The sequence below is a fragment of the Mustela putorius genome, unplaced genomic scaffold (assembly GCF_011764305.1).
Source record: "Mustela putorius furo isolate JIRA1106 unplaced genomic scaffold, ASM1176430v1.1 tig00000129_pilon_pilon_pilon, whole genome shotgun sequence".
In the NCBI taxonomy this organism is placed as follows: Eukaryota; Metazoa; Chordata; class Mammalia; order Carnivora; family Mustelidae; genus Mustela; species Mustela putorius.
In genome coordinates this window covers 19652083-19673498 of record NW_025421290.1, presented here as the reverse complement: position 1 = coordinate 19673498, position 21416 = coordinate 19652083, and the positions used below count along the sequence as shown (strand labels likewise).

Genomic DNA, 21416 nt, shown 5'->3' with positions numbered 1-21416 from the left:
TAAAGTACATGCATATTTGGGGGGTTTTTGTTGTATTTTTTAGGAGATAGTTTTATTTTTGAAAATATTATTTTGAAAATAGTTTTCAAGTAAACTGGTTTTATGAGAAAACCAATATAAATACAATTTGCTGGTCAATAAATATTTCAAAACATATAATTTTTTAAATGTCCCTTTTCTCTCAAACATAATAATGTTGTTAGAAATAACAAATTATCTCGGTAGCCTACTTATAAACGGCCTGACACTTATTTGACTGCAGTTCACTAACCACTGGACAGAGAGAAAGTAAAAAATTACACTATAGGATATTGTGGTAAACAGAGCAAACAAAAGTGGCCTAAAAGTCAGGTAAATGTTGCATTTTAAAAATCAACATTATGACTCTTCTAAGACAAACTACAGGAAACACTAAAATTCTGGCAAAGAATATTACATACTATCAAAAAATTTAAATAGAAATATCTGAGAGGGGCGCCTGAGTGGCTCAGTGGGTTAAGCCTCTGCCTTCAGCTTGGGTCATGGTCTCAGGGTACTGGGATCGAGCCCCAAGTTGGGCTCTCTGTGTAGCAGGGAGCCTGCTTCCCTTCCTCTCTCTCTCTGCCTGCCTCTCTGCCTACTTGTGATCTCTGTCTGTCAAATAAATAAATAAAATCTTTAAAAAAAAAAAACAAAAAGAAATATCTTAGAAACAATAAAGATCTTTGAGTGAACACTTGTTCTATTCTAGGACAAATAATCAAATGCAAGGATAACAGGATAGCTGCAAATTTTTTTAAAGATAAAAAATACATATAAATCAGATTATAATGGAGGAATGCAAATCAAAACAAGATCAAGCATGCCTATAGTACAATCAGATTTTTTTTCCCTAAATCAAAATAACAAATACACTCCTTTCATTGAATTGTAGTTGTAAAATTATTTTAATCCTCACTATGGAAAGACTAGTATTTTATGGCAAAAAAATGAAAATATTAGTTGAATTTACATTAGCTAAGTGTAAGTTCTATCTTTGAAAGTTTACAGTTGCATTCAACTAAACCACCTCATTGTCTCCTCTCCTCCCTACAAAAGATAAATAGGACATTATGCAATTTTCCATTTCAGTGATAGCAAGAATTATCAGAATTTCTTTCAGAGGGAATTACTCTATTTAGCTATAGATTCAGTATGTCCATGGGGAGGTGAGATGAGAAGGCTCGGCTCCTATGTTATCATCTTGAACTGAACTTCAGAAACTTAAGGTACAAGTTATTTTATCAAGAGCCAGACCTTATGGTGCTAAATCCCAATATATTTGTTCAAGATGGACACACAGGAGCCTCCTGATCTCACCACTTCCAATGGGCACACTGAATCAACAAGTACAAACAGAACAACCTTTCTGAAAGAAATCCAAAACCTAGCTAAGCAAATAGTACACATTAGGCAACAAGAAAATAATTATACCACCCATATCAAAATGAGACTCAGCATACGCACCACTGCTGGAAGCCAATAAAAATACAGATGGCACCTTGGACAATCACAGAGGTTTGAGAGAAAACAAAGAGCTTGAGTTGGTCTGATTAATAAGGTTCATTTCCTACAGAGGGCCGCTTTGTAAAATTGGAAGAGGTTGCTACTTATTCTAATAAATCAAAACCAATACAGAGAGTCAAGAAAAATGAAGGAACACAAAAATATGTTCTAAACAAAAAAACAATATCAAACTCTACAAACAGATAATAAAATGAAGGTAAATTATTACCTATTATTATGTTAGGTAAATTACCTAACAAAGATTTCAAAATAATGTTATAAAAATGCTATCCAAGGTTAAAAGAACAATACACAAAGTGAGAATGTCAATAAAGAGAAAATATTAGAAAATACCAAATCAAGAACTGACCTGAAAAATTCAATAGAAGGATTCAAAACCAGGTTAGATTAAGTGGGGGGAAAAAAATCAAATTTGAAATCAGAGCAATGCAATAATTCATTCCGTCAAAGTAGAAAAAGAATGTAAAATGAAAAAGAGTGAAGATAACTCTTAAGGGACTTATGGGACACCAGAGCTGACAAATACACTCATGGTAGATGTCCCAGAAGGAGAAAAAAAGAAAGGGTCTTCCCAACCTAAGCAAAGAAAAAGACATCCAGATCCAAGAAACCTAGAGGGGGGGGGGGGAAGCCTAAAGAATTTCATATAAGATGATTCCAAAAAGATCAACACAGAGATACATTATAATTAACTATTAACAGTTAAAGAAAAGGAGACCAATGAAGCCCTAAGTTAGGCAGAATGATGAAGAAAATAACAAAATTAGAATAGAAATAAATCAAATAGAGACTTAAAAAAAATAAAAAAGATCAAAGAAAGTAAGAACTTGGTGTTTGAAAAGATAAACAAAATTGACAAGAGTTTGGTTAGACTCACCAAAAAAGTGGGGTAGGACTCAAAAAAATTAAAAATGAAAAGTGTTAAAACTGACACCACAGAAAAACAAAGGATCATAACAGACTACTATGAATAATTAGATGACAACAAATTAGACAAACTAGAAAAAATGGATTAATTCCTAGAAACACAACCTACCAAGACTAAATCTTGAGGAAATACAAAACTGAAAAGAACAATTATTAGTAAGGAGATTTGGTCAGTAATCAAAATCATTCCCAAGAACAAAAATCCAGGACAATATGGCTTCACTGACAAATTCTACCAAAAATTTCAAGAACAACTGATACCAATCCTTCCATATTCTTCCAAAACACAGAAGAGAACCGAATGCTTCTAAACTCATTTTATGGGGCCAACATTACCCTAATAACAAAACTAGATAAGAATGTTACAAGAAAAGAACAGGCTAAATCTCTGATTAACATAGATGCAAAGGTCCTTCAATAAAATATTACTAAATCAAATGCAGTAATACATTAGAAAGATCCTAGACCATGATCAAATGGGGACTGACTCCAAGGATGCAAGGTGGTTCAAAATCTACAAATCAGTCAATGTGATATACCACATTAACAAAATGAAGGATAAAAGTCGTATGATCATCTCATGAATACATAAAGGATACATACACACAGACAAACACACATACACACACACACTGGAAATTACTCAGCCATCAAAAAGAATGAAATCTTGCTGCTTGCAATAAAATGAATGGAACTAGAGTATATTATGCTAAGCACAAGTCAGAGAAAGACAAATGCCATGTGATTTTACTCCCTTGTGGGATTTAAGAAACAAAATAGATGAACACAGAGGAAAAGAAGGAAAAATAAAGAGATAGAGCGAGGCAAGTCATATGAAACTCTTCACTGTAAGGAACAAACAGGATTGTTTGTAGGGGAGGTAGGTAGGGTGATGGGGTAAATGGACAATGGGCATTAAGGAAGGCACTTGTTGTAATGAGCACTGGGTGTATTATGCAAGTGATAAAACACTAAATTCTACCCCTGGAACTAATACTATACTATATGTTAACTAACTTGAATTTAATAAAATTTTGAAAGAAAAAAATCATATGATCATCTCAATAGATGGAGAAAAAGCATTTGACAAAATTCAACCTCCACTTATGATAAAAACTCTCAACAAACTGGATATAGAGGGAATGAACCTCAATATAATAAAGCCCATATATAACAAATCTACACCTAGTGTGGAACTCAGTATGAAAAGCTAACAGCTTTTCTTCTAGAAAAGAAACAAGACAAACATGCCACACTCACCACATTTAATCAACATAGTATTGGAAATCCTAGCCAGACAAATTGGAGAAGGAAAAGGAATAAAAAAAAATCCAAATTAGAAAGGAAGAAGTAAAACTGTCACTATCTGCAGATGACATATTCAATATAGAAAACAAAACAAAACAAACCAGCAAAGTTACAAATTCAGCAAAGTTAAAGTATAAAAAATTCAATATATAAAATATGTTGTATCTCTATACAATAATTACAAGTTATCAGAAAGAGGAATTAAGAAAACAATCCTATCTACAACTGCATCACAAAGAATAAAATACTTAGGGAAAACGTTAACCAAGGAGATAAAAGAACTTTATACTGAAAACCATGCCATTAATGAAAGAAACTGAAGACAAAAATAAATGGAAAGATAATCCATGCTCATGGTTTGAAAGAATATATGTTGTTACTCTGTCCATACTGAGCAAAGCATGTATAGATACCTTGCAATCCATATCAAAATTCTAATGGCATTTTTCACAAAAACAGAATAAACAGCCCTGAAATTTGTATGGGACCACAAAAGACCTTGAAGAGCTAAAACAATATTGAAAAAGAAGAACAGGGGGACCTGGGTGGCTCATTGGGTTAAGCCTCTGCCTTCGGCTCAGGTCATGATCTCAGGGTCCTGGGATGGAGCCCCACATCGAGCTCTCTACTCAACAGGGAGCCTGCTTCCCTCTCTCTGCCTGCCACTCTGACTATTTGTGATCTTTCTCTCTGTCAAATTAAAAAAAAAAAAAATCTTTAACACAGAATACAGGAATATACAATCAAGAAAGGACAGTCTCTTTAATAAATGGTATTGGGAAAACATGACATGTTCATAAGAATGAAACTATATCTCTAACTCACATATACACAAAAATTAACTCAAAATGGACTAAAGACTTGAACATAAAAGCTGAAACCATACAACTCCTAGAAGAAAGCAGGTGGTAAACTCCTTAATATCAGTCACAACAATGATTTTTTTATTTTATATCAAAAGCACAGGCAACAAAAGCAAAAATAAAACAGTGGAACTATAGCAAACTGAAAAGCTTTTGCACAGCAAACGTAACCATGAACAAAAGAAAAAGGTAACTTAGGAAATGGGAAAAAATATTTGCAAACCGTATATCTGACAAAGAGTTAATATCCAAAATATGTAAAGAACTCATACATCCCGAGAGTGGAAAAAAAATCTAATTAATACATCAGCAAGGGAACTGAGTAGACACTTTTCTAAAGAAGACATGGAAATGGCCAAATGGTACATGAAAATGTGCTCAACATCACTAAATATTAGGGAAATGCAAATCACAACCACAATGAGAAATCATCTCATACTTGTTAGCATGTCTGCCATCAAAAAGATAACAGGTAACAACTGCTGGTAATGAGCTAGAGAAAAGGAAACCCATGTGCACTCTTGGTAGGAATGTAAATTAGTGCAGCCACTATAGAGAACAGTACAGAAGTTGTTCAAAATATTAAAAACAGAACTATGATGTTGTCTAGCAATGCTAATTCTGGGTATTTATGCAAAGGAAATAAAATCATTACGTTGAAGAGAATCTGCACCTCAATTTCAGTGCAGCAATATTTACAATAGCCAACACATGGAAACAATCTACAGATTTACCAAAGAATAAAAGGATAACGAGATGTTTGTATATATATACAAGATGGAATTTTATATAGCCAGATAAAAGAATGGCATCCTGCCATTTGCAACAATATGGTGAACCTTGAGGTGGAAATGGTAAGTGAAATAAATCAGACAGAAAATATGGTGAACCTTGAGGTGGAAATGGTAAGTGAAATAAATCAGACAGAAAAGTACAAATACTCTATGATTCCATCTACATGTGGAATTTTAAAAAATGAACTCATAGAAACAAAGAAACTGTGAGTTGCTAGCAATAGGGGCTGATGAGATGGGGGACATGCATGAAGGTATAAGGTAGAAACTGAGACTAAGAGGTGCCTATGTGGCTCAGTTGGTTAAGCATGTGCCTTTGGCTCAGGTAGTGAGCCCAGGACCCTGGCATTAAGCCCTACATTGGTCACCCTGCTCAGTGGGGAGCCTGCTTCTCCCTCTCCCTCTGCCCCCAACTCGTGGTTGCTCTCTCTCTCTTAAATAAAATCTTTAAAAATATAAGAAACTTACACTGATAAGGTAAGTGCTTAGGAAATAATATACAGCATGGTACTTAGAGTTAACAATACTGTTTTGTATATTTGAATGCTGCTAAGAAAGAACAGTTCATGCAGTCTCACAAGGAAAAAATCTGTAACTATATGAGGTGATGGATGTTAACTAAACTTATTGTGGTAACAATTTGGCAATATATACATACATCAAATCACTATACTATATACCCTGAACTAATACAGTTATATGCTGATTATGTATCAATAAAACTGGGAAAAAATTAAAGTTAAGGGAGGTGTGAAGATACTTTCTGACCAAATAAAGAAATACAGATTATAATATTGGAACCAAATTAAAACTCCAGATCTGAAAGGTATAAAACTGACATGAAAATTCACTAGAGGAATGCAATATTAAATATGAACTATGAGAAGAAAGAATTGATGAATCTGGAGATAGATAAATGGACACTATGGAAACCAAAGAACAGAGAAGGAAAAAAAGAAAAACATGAACAGGGGCTCAGGGAAATAGGGGACACAACTAAAAGATACCAACGTGTATAATGAGAATATCAGAAAGAGAAAAAGTGAAAGGAGCAGACAAATATTACAAGAAAAAAAATGGTTGAAACTTCCAAAATTTGACGTAAAACATTATGCATCTAAGAACCTCAACCAACACTAGTTAAGATAAACATAAAGAGATGCACATGTGGACACATCAACAACACTGAAAATGTGAAATCTCTAACTGAGAGCAATTAGAGAAAACAGAGTCATCACATACACTGGAACTCCAGTAAGATAAACAATGGCATTCTCATCAAAAACAAGGAAAGCTAGAACACAGTAAAAATGGATAATATATTTAGACTACAGAAAGAAAAAAGCAACCTGTCAAACAAGACCTCAGACCAATGAAGTAATATTTTTTCTAAATGAAGGCAAAATAAAAACATTCACAAATAAGGAAAAATTGGCAGAATTTATTTCTAGCTGAACCCCCTCATAAGAAATACTTTTTAAAAAGCTTTCAGGACTGAAAGCAAATGACACCAAATTATAATCAAAATACACACACACACACACACACCATGAAGTGCAAAGGTTATTAAGTATGCAACTATAAAAAAAATAATTGCATATTTCTCTTTTTTAATTGATTTAAAAAGCAATTGCATAAAATAGTATATCTTTAATTATATTCTTGAGCCTGTAACACACAGAAACAAAATATAATTGACAGAACAGCACAAAAGGCTTGGGAAGGAGAATGCTGTACTGAGTTAGGAAATGACACTAGATGGTAACTCGAACCACAAGAATATAAAGAATCAAATTGTAAATAAAAATACTAATATAAAAAACACTATTACACACACACTCACACACTTTCTTCTCTTAGTTTCTTGAAAAGACATAAAATTATATAACCTAATAATAATAACAATGTTTGAATAGTCGACCTTTAAACACTAGGTGTTTGAACTATTCAGGTCCACTTATAAGCAGGCTTTTTATATTACAGTATTGTAAATGTATTTTACTTCTTGATCTTCTTGATGATTTTTTAGTATTTACTTCATTTTCCCTAGCTTACTTTTCTGTAAGAATATGGTATATATAATACTTACAACATACAAAAGTATATGCTAATTGACTGCTTATATTATCAGTAAGGCTTCTGGTCAACAGTAAAAATCAGTAAACTGATTAAATCAGTAAACTGTTTTTGGGGAGTCACAGCAGATTTTTGACCACTAACACTCATGGTTTCAAAGGTCACCTATATCGTTGGGATGGTACAACATATATAGAGGAAATTGTGTAATAACTGTAGAAGGGAGAAGAGAATTACATAGAAATATTTTCATATCTCACTGAAACTGTTATTATAAATATATAGAATCTAATAAGATATTTGACAAAAGCTCTAGAGTAACTACTAAGAAAATATTTTTAAAATACAGTGAAAAATGTTAAAGGAATTATAATGTTATACTATTGGAAAATTGAATGTCCATATATACAAAAGAATGAGTTGTGTCCTTACATTACACAAATATTAGTAAAAATTGGATCAAAGACCTAAATGTATGACCTAAAAGTATAAAATTCCTAGCAGGAAACGTAAGGCAAACGCTTCATGACATTGCATTTGTCAATGATTTCTTGGGTATGACCCCAAAGATAGAGGCAACAAAAGAAAAAAGAGACAAATTGGACTTTGTTAAAATTAAAACAAACAAACAAACAAAAAAACTCTATATCAAACCATGATGTCAACAGAATCTAAAGGAAACCAAGAATGGAAGAAAATATTTACAAATCATATATCTAATAAGGGATGAATATCCAGAATACACAGAGAATGTTTAAACTTCAACAACAAAGAAACAAACAACCCAATTTAAAAATAGGCAAAGAGCTTGAACAGACCTTTCTCCAAAGAAGATATACAAATGACCAATAAGCACAAGAAAAGATGGTCAACATCATAAATCATTTGGGAAACACAAATCAAATAAATGAGATACCACCTCGCAGCCATTAAGATGACTTCAATTTTTAAAAAAAGGAAAATAATAAGTGTGGAGAGAATATGGAGAAATTAGAACCTGTATGCACTATTTGTGCAAATTTTAAAAGATACAGCCATTGTGGAAAATAATATGGCAGTTTTTAAAAAGGTTAAAAGTGGAATTACCAAAGAATCATCCATTTTCATTTCTGGGTATATATCCAAAAGAATTAAAAGCAGGATTTGAAGAAGTATTTGTATAGCAAAATTCATAGCAGCATTTTTCATATTAATTAAAATGTGGAAGGAACCTAAGTATCTACTGACAGATGAATCAATAAATGTGGTATATGTATTCAGTGGAACCCAAAAAGAAAGAAACTTTGACATACACTACAACACGAATGAACTCTCATATGCTGTGTGAAATAGGCCAGTCACAAAAGAACAAATATTGTATGATCCTATTTATAGGAAGTTTCTGAAGTAGTCATCTTCTTAAAGACAGAAAGTAGAATACTGGTGGCCAACAGCAATTTCCTGAGAATTAGAGGGAGCCAAAAAATGGAAGTTAGTGTTTAACGAATGGGGTTTCATTTAGAAGAGAGGAAAACATTCTGGAGATAGATATCAACCAAACAACATGAATGTACTTAATATTTTTGGAAAGTACACCTAAAAATTGTTAAGATGGAAAATTTTATGAGCATTTTTCCACTTTAAAAAAACTGGGGAATAAAAAGGAGTCAACCATTTCAGAGAATACCTTGGTATTTCCTTAAAATGCTAAACATGAAGTTACTATATAGACTAGCAATTCCATTCCTTGCTATATATCAAAGAGAAAAGAAAATGTATTTCCCTACAAAAACTTTACATGAATGTTTATAACAGTATTATTCATAACAACAAAAAGTGGGACAATCCAAAAGCCTATAAACTGATAAATGGATAAATAAAATATGGCATATCCAAAATGGCCATGGTGGAAAAGTATGGAGATTCCTCAAAAAATTAAAAAATAGAGCTACCCTATGACCCAGCAATTGCACTACTGGGTATTTACCCCAAAGATACAGATGTACTAAAACGAAGGGCCATATGCACCACAATGTTCGAAGCAGCGATGTCCACAATAGCCAAAATGTGTGAAGAGTCATGATGCCCTTCAATAGAAGAATGAATAAAGATGTGGTCCACATAAACAATGCAATATTACTCAGCCACCAGAAAGGATGAATACCCATCTTTTGCATCAACATGACTGGGACTGTAGAAGATTATGCTAAGTGAAATAAGTCAAACAGAGAAAGTCAATTATCATATGGTTTCACTTATATGTAGAACATAAGGAACAGCACAGAGGACATTAGAAGAAAGAAGGGAAAAATGAAGGGGGAGAAATCGGTGTGGGAGACAAGCCATGAGAGACCATGGACTCTGGGAAACAAACTGAGGGTTTCAGAAGGGTAGGGGGGGTGGGAGAATGGGAGAGCCTGGTGATGGGTATTAAGGAGGACACAAACTGTACGGAGCACTGGGAGTTATATGCAAACAATGAATCATGGAACACTACATCAAAAACTAACAATGTACTGTATGGTGACTGACCTCACACAATAAACAAACAAACAAACAAATAAATATTTGTTTGTTTGGCATATCCAAAGGAATATTCTCGCAATAAAAATAATGAAGTACTAACACATATTATAAGATGAATGAATTTTTAAATTACTATGCTCAATGAAAGACGCCAGTCACAAAAGGACACATTTATTCATTCTGCAAAAATCCAAAACAGGCAATTAACAAAGACAATAAGTACATTAATGTTTGTCTAGGAAGGATGAGAGGGTTCTGAAACAATGAATTCTGGAACACTGAAAAGAAATTTAAAAAAAATTTTGATGGTTATAATGACTGCACAACTCTGAGAATATACTAAAAACCACTGAAGTTGTAATTTTTTTTTTAAAGATTTTATTTACTTATTTGACAGAGAGAGACACAGCAAGAGAGGGAACACAAGCAAGAGAAGTGGGAGAGGAAGAAGCAGGCTTCCCACAGGGCAGAGATCCCATGACCCTGGGATCATGACCTGAGCTGAAGGCAAACGCTCAATGACTAGGCCACTCAGGCACCCCTGAATTTATGATTTAAATCAGTGAATTGTATGGTATATGATTTACACCTTTAGTAAAGAATAAGCTATTTAAAATAAAAAAGATCCCTAGGAAAGGGAAGTCATGTATCTAATTAGGCTTCCTACTTACCCCACCCACCCACCCCCCAAAAAGTGAAAGTATATTCACAAAGAATTAGAGGACATATAACAAAACATAATTTTAACAAGTCTAAATGCCCTCAGTGACAGCCAGGTCAAATCTAAAACACTGTGTTCAGTTCTTGCCTTTACACTCAAAATATAGCTTATTCTGGGTGGTTTTCTCAAATCCAATTATCTTGACTAAGTCACTGATCTGAATAAACCAATGAAATAACTAAATTAAAAAGTTATAAATAACATATACAAAAAAATTATCTAATTTTACCCTTTTGGGAATATGATATACATTATACCAGTATACATAATTGAGTTTTGGCCTACATGTTTTTAGCAATATCTGATATTCTCCCAAGCCACTGGGCTCTATAGAATCTTCCTGGAAGCAAAATGAGAAAGTGGAATTTCATTAAATATGCTATTAGTTATTTATAGAAAAGGAAGCCATAAAATAGAACTTTACAAGGAGAAAAGAAAACTACCACCTTCTTAGCTTACTTTTTAAATTATAGTTTAAGTAACAAGTTATATGAAAGTTTTTGTCAAAATAAACTGTTCGGAAATACATTTGAAAAACTTGTCAGGGATCTTACTTTCATCAGGAAAAAATGGAATTTTTTCTTCACTGTATCTGTTCTCAGTATTCTGAGCATCAAGTACTTATAAACCTAAACCATGAGGGTTGGTGAGGTTATCACTTCCTTTTGCTCCTGGAGTTAGGTCTCAATATCTCATACACACGGACAAAGACACTAAGCCTTGAGAACCAGTGTTGATCAAAATTTAAATAGAGCCATCAGGTCACTAGAGAGTACATTTTTGTACTGAGCATCAACAAAGGGCTGAATATTAGAATCAGAACTACCTGGATAATGGAAAAAATGTAGGTTTTCCCATTGTATATTGCCTATATAGACCACACACACACAACGGTAATATAGTGTAAAAGCCACAATAGATGTTTAGATAACACATAAGAGGACCATACAGGAGATCATAAAGAGTAGCAAGGAGGGGGCACCTGGGTGGCTCAGTTGTTAAGCGTCTGCCTTTTTAGCTCAGGTCATGATCCCAGGATCCTGGGATTGAGCCCCACATCGGGCTCCCTGCTCCTTGGGAGGCCTGCTTCTCCCTCTCCCACTCTCCCTACTTGTAGTTGCTCTCTTGCTGTCTCTCTTTCTCTCTGTGTCAAACAAATAAATAAAATCTTAAAAAAAAAAAAAATAGGGTAGCAGGGAGGAAAAACACTAGCTCAATCAGCTCAACCAGACTTCACACTTAAATGCATTACCTTAAAAAAAAAAAATTAGGGCTTTCTTTAAACTTAACTTTCATTTAGTTTCTCTCAGAAGGGAAAAAAAAAATTAGGGTACTTACAGTTTACTATACTGTTTAGGTAGTAGAAAAAGCAGCAAGGACTGGTCTACTTTAAATTACAGCCCCAAAGTCTAGATTTTCCCAGCTGTGTAGATTCTCTGTAATCTCTCAAAGAAAAGTATTTAATAATTTTTAAACTCTCAGAATATCTCTGAAAGAAACAACCAGTTTGTCCTACCTTTCCTTTTGTCATTTTCTTCCTAATTTGGGTTGTGCCACAAGCAGGTGTTTCTTAAGAAGCTCATTAGAGAAGCATACTTATGCAAACTTTTTATTAGCAAACCTCTTTACCTGCCTATTTGGTTATCTTCCCATCCCACAGCCAGAAATCTTCCACTGAAAAACCCATAGAAGAGTTCATAAAATGGACTCAACTGCCATTATTCCATTGGGGTTATTGCTTTATAGGTGTTAAATCTCACAGTCTTTTAGTTTCTGTGGTCTCACTCTTCAGATACCAACATAAACCAAAACAAAGGAAAAACAAAAACTGAGGAGAAAAAGACAGATAGATGACAGATAAAACCTTATTGTGAGAAAACAATTAAAGATCAAAACTCATATACCTACAGATCATACAGAAAAAAAATTTCCAAACATTTTGAAGTCAGTGCCAAGAGGCAGTCATATTTCTTTCCCTAAATATTCCCCAGTCATTTTTTAAAATTTTATTTATGTATTTGACAGAAAAAGAGAGAGAGAGAGAGAGCATGCACATGCAGGGGGAGTGGCAGGCAGACTGAGAGGGAGAAGCAGGCTTCCCAGTGAGCAGAGAACCCAATGTGGGGCTTGATCGCAGGACCCTGATATCATGACCTGAGCCAAAGGCAGCCTCTTAACCAACTGAGCCACCCAGGTGCCCCAGTCATATTTTTGACAAACATAGGAAACAAATTAAATCAAATGCCAAGTCAAGTCATTGTGCTATACACCTTAAAATTATATAATGCTATATGGCAATTATATCTCAATAAAATAGAGAAAAAAAATAAAATAAAGCCAAGAAAGTCAAAACTAAGGCTGGAAGTGGAAAGAGCACAATGCTTCTTTGTCAGGTAGCCCATCACTATGCAGTTTTATAAGCTGAGATAAATCACAACTCAAACAAGCTTTGAAATAACTAATATTTAATAAGTTTATTATTAAACTTATTAAACTTATTAAATTAAATAAGACTTGGTGTAGGAAAGAAAATTCCAAAAACAGTGTGGCAAACAGACACTAAGGTGATCTCCAATGATCCCCTCCCCTTGAGTGTGGGTAGAACCTGTGACTTCCTTCTAACTAAAAGAACAGAGCAAACCTGACACTGTATCACTCCAATAACCAGAATATTCCAACCCAAAGCAAAATAATGCACATTCCTCTAGAGTGCACATGGAGGATTCTCCAGTACAGGTCCCACACTGGGTCACAAATCAAGTCTCAACTGGTACCAAAAGACATATTCTCAGACCATAATGCTTTGAAACTTGAATTCAATCACGAGAGGAAATTTGGAAGGAAAGCAAATACGTGGAGGCTAAAAAGCACGCTACTAAAGAATGAAAGGATCAACCGGGAAACTAAAGAAGAATTTAAAAATTCATGGAAATAAATGAAAATGAAAACACAACTGTTCAAAATCTTTGGGATGCAGCAAAGACAGTCCTAAGAGGAAAGTGTATAGCACTACAAGCCTTTCTCAAGAAACAAGACTTCAAATACACAACCTAAAGGAGCTGGAGAAAGAAGAGCAAATAAAGCTTAAGCCCAGCAGGGGAAGAGAAATAATAAAGACCAGATCAGAAATCAATGAGATAGAAACCAGAAAAAGAGTAGAACAAATCAACGAAACTAGGAGCTGTTCTTCAAAAGAATTAATAAGATTGATAAAACACCTGGCCAGACTTATCAAAGAGAAAAGAAAAAGGACCCAAATAAATAAAATCATGACTGAAAGAGGAGAGATCACAACCAATACTGAAGAAATACAATTGTAAGAACATATTATGTGCAACTATATGCCAAAAATGGGCAATCTGGAAGAAATGGATGCATTCCTAGAGACGTATAAACTACCAAAACAAAACCAGTAAGAAATAGAAAAACTGAACTGATTTAAATTAAAGGAGCAATCAAAAAATCTCCCAACAAGCAAGAGCCCAGAGCCAGATGGCTTACTGGGGGGAATTCTACTAAACATTTAAAGAAGAATTAATAGCCATTCTTCTGAAGGTGTTTCAAAAAACTGAAATGGAAGGAAAACTTCTAAACTCTTTCCGTAAGGCCAGCATTACCTTGATCCCCAAACCAGACAAAGACCCCACCAAAAAGGAAAGTTAAAGACCAATATTCCTGATGAACATGGATGCAAAAATTCAATGTAAAATACTAGTCAATAAGATCCAACATTACATTAAAAGGATTATTCACCACGACCAAGTGAGGGATTTATCCTGGGCTGCAAGGTTGGTTCAATATCCATAAATCAATGTGATATACTACCTAAATAAAAGAAAGGACAAGAATGGTAATATCCTTTCAATAGATGCAGAAAAAGCATTTAACAAAGTACAGTATATTTTCTTGATTACAACTCTTCACAGTGTGGGGATAGAGGGCACATCCCTTAATATAAAAGCCATCTATGAAAAGCCCACAGGAAATATCATTCTCAGTGGGGAAAAACTGAAAGTTCTTCTCCTAAGGTTAGGAACACAGCAGGGATATCTACCATCACCATTGCTGTCCAACATAGTACTAGTAGTCGTGGCCTCAGGAATCAGACAACAAAAAGAAATAAAAGGCATCCAAATCAGTAAAGAAATCAAACTCTCACTCTTTGAAGATAATATGATACTTTACATGAAAAACCCAAAAGACTCCAGTCCATCCCAAAATTGACAGAACTCATACAGGAATTCAGCAACATGGCAGAATATAAAATCAATGCACAGAAATCAGTTACATTTCTATACACTAACAACAGAGAGAAGAGAAGTTGAGTCGATCCCATCTATAACTGTACCCAAAAATCAAAAGATAGCTAGGAATAAATCTAACCAAAGAGGCAAAGGATATATACTCAGAAAACTATAGAATACTCATGAAAGAAATTGATGAAGACACAAAGAAATGGAAAAATGTTCCATGCTCTTGAATTGGAAGGACAAATATTGTGAAAATGTCTATGCTAACCAGAGAAATCTACACATTCAATGCCATCCCTATCAAAATATTATCAAGTTTTTTCACAGAACTAGAACAAATAATTGTACAATTTGTATGGAACCAGAAAAGATCTCAAATAGCCAAAAGAATGTTGAAAAAGAAAGCCAAAGCTGGTGGCATCAAAATTCCAGACTTCAAGCTCTATTACAAAGCTGTAATCATCAAGACAGTATGGTACTGACACAAAAACGGACCCCTAGATCAATGGAACAGAATAGAGAGCCCAGAAATGGACCCTCAATTCTATGGTGAACTAATCTTCAACAAAGCAGGAAAGAATATCCAGTGGAAAAAAGACAGTTTCTTCAATAAATCGTGTAGGGAGAATTGGACAGCCACATGCATTAGAATGAAACCAGACCACTTTCTTATTACACCATCCACAAAACTAGAGACAAAATGGATGAAGGATCTAAATGTGAGACAAGAATCCATCAAAATCCTTGAGGAGAACATGGGCAGCAACTTCTTTGACCTCTGCTGCAGCAATTTCATGTCTACAAAGGCAAGGCAAACAAAGGCAAATATGAACTATTGGGACTTCATCAAGATAAAAAGCTGTTGCACAGCAAAAGAACAGCTGACAAAATCAAAGACAACAGACAGAATGGGAGAAGATATTTGCAAACGACGTGTCAGATAGAGGGCTTGTATCTAAGATCTATACAGAACTTAACAAACAACACCCAAAGAACAAATAATCTAATCAAGAAATATTTTAGTATATGTGCAGCCGAAGCGAGCACTCTAATCAAGAAATAGGCAGAAGTTATGAACAGACCTTTCTCCAAAGTAGGGATCCAAATGGCCAACAGACACATGAAAAAAATGCTCAACATCACTCAGCATCAGGGAAATGCAAATCAAAACCACAATAAGATACCACCTCAACACCTGTCAGGATGGTAAAAATTAACAAGTCAGGAAATGTCAGATGTTGGCGAGGATGTGGAGAAAGGGGAATGTTCTTACACTGTTGGTGGGAATGCAAATTACTGCAGCTACTCTGGAAAACAGTATGGAGGTTGCTCAAAAAAGTTGAAAATGTAACTACTCTATGACCCAGCAATTGCATTTCCAGGTATTTACACCAAAGATACAAAGAGCAATCCAAAGGGGTATCTGCACCCCAGTGTTTACAGCAACAAAGTCCACAATAGCCAAACTATGGAAAGAGCCCAGATGTCCAGCAACAGATGAACATCTTCTTTACCTAAACAAGTTGTGGTATATATTTACAATGGAATATTATGCAGACATCAAAAAATGAAATATTTCCATTTGCAACACTGTGGGTGGAACTAGAGGGTATTATGCTAAGTAAAATAAGTCAATCAGAGAAAGACAATTATCACATGCTCTCAGCAATATGTGGAATTTAAGAAACAAGGCAGAGGATCACAGGGGAAGAGAGGGAAAAATGAAGCAAGATGAAACCAGAGAAGGAGATAAACCAGAAGAGATTCTTATTCTTAAAAACAAACTGAGGGTTTCTAAAGGGGATGAGGGTAGAGGGATGGGGTAACTTGCTGATGGACATTGGGGAGGGTATGTGTTATAATCTGGGTATTATATAAGACAGATGAATCACAGATCTGTACCCCTGAAACAAATAATACATTATATGTAGAAAATAATACATTATATGTAGAAAGAAAGAAAGAGAAAGAAAAGAAGGAAGGAAGAAAAAAGAGAAAGAAGGAAAGAAAGAAAAAATTACTACAAATATACTACCAAATTCCAATCAAGAGCCTTTGGGCAGGCAAGCAAACGTTCTAATTTGAATAATTAACAACTTTTGACAATGTACATTCTTTTTTAAATTAACAACTGAAAATCAGTATACAGTAGACCTCTCTTAGTTTAACCAATCTTTTCTTCTGAGACAACCTTCTCTCTCATTTAATTAGAGTATCCTACCATTCTAGTAACAGGTATCTATCCCATGACTAATCAAGCAAGATAGACTGCTACAGTGACTGCCTGATGTCACATGACAACATTAACCAGATCAACAAAATCAGAATTCTTCCATGGAATTTTACATTTCAGAACTGGAAGTGAAGAGAGATCACGCAGTTAGAAGAAAGGAAACTAGAGTAAGTTAGAGACATCTCCCTGGTTTCATGGAGAAACTTATTCTCACTTATTCATAAGTGAGAATAAAGCCAATAAAGACCAAAAGATATGATGGCAGAGGGTGACAAACAAATGCAATTGCACAAACTCCTTAAGTCTATTATTTGGGGTTTCCATACTTGACCAGGGTTTTAAGCTCTCCTGATTCCATGATAAGTGCATAGCTACATAAGTCTATCAAGTCCAATTTTATTTTTTAAGTTAGTTTGACTCAGGTTTCTGTAAATTAGATAATCCACTAAATAAAATGATACATTACTTATTTAATTTAAAAATTCTAATACTGGGGACACCTGGGTGGTATCAGTCAGTTAAGTGTCCAACTCTTGATTTCAGCTCAGGTCATGATCTCAGAGTTAGGAGATGGAGACCCACATGAGATGCCATGTTCAATGTGGCATCTGTTTGAAATTCTCTCTCACTCTCCATCTGCCCCTTCTCTTGCTCATTCTCTCACTCTCTAAAAATAAATAAATAAATTCTTTTTAAAAATTTCCAATACTGTATGCCTCAGATCTCCAACTCAGATATTGTCCATCTTTAATTATATATGGTCTTTGACTATAAGAATAATACCTGTTAAACCTAATTCTGAAGAACTTAATACAAGCATCTAGTAATTTTTTTTTGATTGATAAATTCTAAAATGAATAAACTCACAAAAAAATTAAACATACATTCTCAGGAATGTTTGGAATGAAAGAAATGAGGGAAAGTCTTCTAAAAGCAAAGTTAAAATCCGAAGTCTCTGGATTTGCAGTTCTGACATAGAACATAGTACTATAATATTATTCTTCAAGCCTAGATTAAGCTCTATTGTCCCAATATATAACTTACAGACTAATAAATACATAATCCAAAAAAGAAACTCATTAAAAATGATAATAACTTACATTTAGAGATAAAATTACAAAGATAATTTTGGTAGCTGTCTTAGATTTAGCAGAACTATTAGAAGCAGAGCAAAATGAATGATCAATAACATTTAAACAGCTGCCATTAAATGCATTTTCACATCAAATGAATTTATCTTTAGAGAAACAAATGATAACAATATAAAAATTCTTGTATTTTGTTTAATAAACATTAAAGGACTCAGAGATACTGTAAAAATGAAATTTAATAAATAGACATAAAAAACATTAACTAAATTTAAGTACCTGAACATGCAGTATCAGAATATACAGCTTCACGGAAAATAACCACTTCGAAAACCACTGTTTATCCTCTGCTGACTGGCATTTTTAAGAAATTCAGTTCACCATAGCAACCTGTCTTAACACTAGCAGATAAGTACAGGCTAAATTTAGATATGATTGCTTTCCAGACAGCAATCCTGTCTTTGGTTCACATTTAATGCCATGATCCAGAGGACCAAAATATCACTCAATCAGAATGTAGTGTGAAGTCAAGTATATTCAGGGAGATAGAGCTATGTTTCAGAACCATGAAAAGAAGTTTCCACCAAAAAAGGTAAGATTTGTAAAGAAGTACATTAAAGTACATAAAACTTCCATGTTTAAGGAATTTACATTACAATCAGATATAACTATTCTATTCAATTTTATCTATGAAATCCTGTGATTAAGTTCTGATCATTAATAATATCAAAATACATTTCAACTAGCATGCTATTATTATTATACTGCATTTCCAATGTGGCATTACCTAACTAAAAAAGTGATTTCTTTTACACAAAAACAATTCTTTACAGATGAGGTATAACAAGAATTGTAGTAATACATGGCAAGTAATACAATACAATATAAGGGAAATGAATTGATTAAAATGCTATTGTAACAAAATTACTATGGACAAATGTATGGTTCATAATATTCATAATAATAATGAAAGGAAATAACAGTTTTGTACAGTTTACTGCATAATATGCCAAAGTTCATAACAGACATTTTTCTGTAATCTCTAGATGACTTCCAATGAAATCATTAAAAAGACAAAATATAAAGAAGTAAGTGAAGTTCAATTAGAAATACCAAGAACAGGGGCGCGTGGGTGGCTCAGTGGTTTGGGCCTCTGCCTTCGGCTCGGGTCATGATCTCAGAATCCTGGGATCGAGTCCTGCGTCAGGCTCTCTGCTCAGAGGGGAGCCTGCTTCCTTCTCTCTCTCTCTGCCTGCCTCTCTGCCTACTTGTGATCTCTCTCTCTGTCAAATAAATACATTAAAAAAAAAAAAAGAAATACCAAGAACATATCACAGAACACCCATTAGAATGTCCTATCAACAACAACAAAAACACAAACAAACAGGAAATAATGAGAATTGGTGAGGAAGTCGAGAAATTGGAAACTTGTGCACTATTGGAGGGAACATAAAATGATGCAGTCAATATGGGGAAAAAAGTACAGCAGTTCTTCAAAAATTAAAATTGAGTTACCATATGATGTAGAAACTCTGCTCCTGTGTATACAACCAAAAGAACAGAAAGCAGAGTCTCAAAGAGATAATTGCACATCCATGTTCATAGCAGTATTATTCACAATAGACAAAAGCTAAAAGCAATGCTGTGTCCACTGATGGATGAACAGATAAACAAAACGTGTTATACATATATCCAACAGAATATTAGTAAGCCTTAAAAAAGGAATTCTTATACATGCTACAAAATGGGAGAACTTCCATAGGACTATTATAAGTAAAATAAACCAACCACAAAAACAAATACTGTATGATTCTACTTATGTGAAATTTCCACAGAAGTCAAAATCATAGACACAGAAAGCATGATAGTAGTTGCCAAAGACTAGAAGATGGATGGGGAGTTACTGCACTGCAGTTCTGTAAGATGAAAAATTTCTAGGGATCGACTGCATAACAGTCTGTGTACACTTCACATTACTGAATCATACAATTAAAATTGGTTGAGATGGTGAATTTTATGTTATTTTTATTTTATGACAATTAAAAGAAATACAGAGAAAACAGACAAGAAAAAGTATTTCTTGATCCATACATAATTTATCTAGGAGTCAGAATTAAGATCCATTTGATCATCCTTTTTTATAAATCATAAGAGGTTATAAATTGGTAATATATTTTCAAAATCTGGATATCACTGAAACAATTTAAAATACACTGAATAACATTAAGGGGGGGGGAGAAGAATTACATATTTGCCAGGTTGTACAAAATTCTCGAAGAATATAAACTTTCCCTGTTTGACTACAAAGAAAATTACTAGTATCCTGCATTGTAAATTACATTTCTAGTGTCAAGAATTCTGCTATGAATTAAACTACTCTTCCTATATCTGACTTATATAACACATATCTATGATGGTCCTACACTTTATTTTTTAAAGATTTTATTTATTTATCTGACAGAGATCACAAGTAGGCAGAAAGGCAGGCAGAGAGAGAGGAAGGGAAGCAGGCTCCCTGCTGAGCAGAGAGTCTGATGTGAGGCTCTATCCCAGGACCCTGGGATCATGACTTGAGCTGAAGGCAGAGGCTTTAACCCACTGAGCCACGCAGATGCCCTAAGGATTTCTGCAAATTAAACAAGACACACCCACCTATACCATGCATATCATCGCCATCAACACAGTGAATAGTACAGACAGGTATTTAATTCTGTTAGCCCTTTTCATTCTTTAGTTATTTTTCCTCTTTGATACTTAAACAGCTTTAATAATTTCTATAAATGCTTCTGAGTTCAAACAACTATTTCCGTTAAGTGGTATATAACGAAGTAATAAGAAACTGAAAGTATAAATATGTAATATGTTTTGCTTTTCATCTTCAGCATACAGTCAACAGGGATTTAAAAGTATTTTTGAGAATTACCTCTACAAAGAACACAACTAAATATAACTTAAAGAACGTTATATACAGTAATTCATTTGCACATAAGTCAACTCTAGCATAAATAACGAGAAGCAGCATAAATGATTTTTGGAATTTAAATAGCATGCATCCCTTAACTTAAAAAAGAGAAAAAAATTTATGTTATCATGCTAGAGAATAACT

General features: G+C 34.0%; 1 protein-coding gene across 12 annotated transcripts in view; it reads right to left on the bottom strand.

The window, feature by feature from the left end:
- The window catches only part of GPHN (gephyrin), a 639435-nt gene that overhangs the window by 471632 nt on the left and 146387 nt on the right, over positions 1-21416 (bottom strand). Inside the window, exon 1 of one of the 12 annotated variants that reach the window (XM_013057211.2) lies at positions 18590-18945. The exons of the other annotated variants lie outside the window; for them this stretch is intronic. Within the exon in view, the coding sequence (XP_012912665.1) occupies positions 18590-18597 (8 nt within the window). The 5' untranslated portion in view covers positions 18598-18945. Of the gene's footprint in view, positions 1-18589; positions 18946-21416 lie in introns of those variants that run through there. 12 annotated transcript variants of the gene reach the window in all.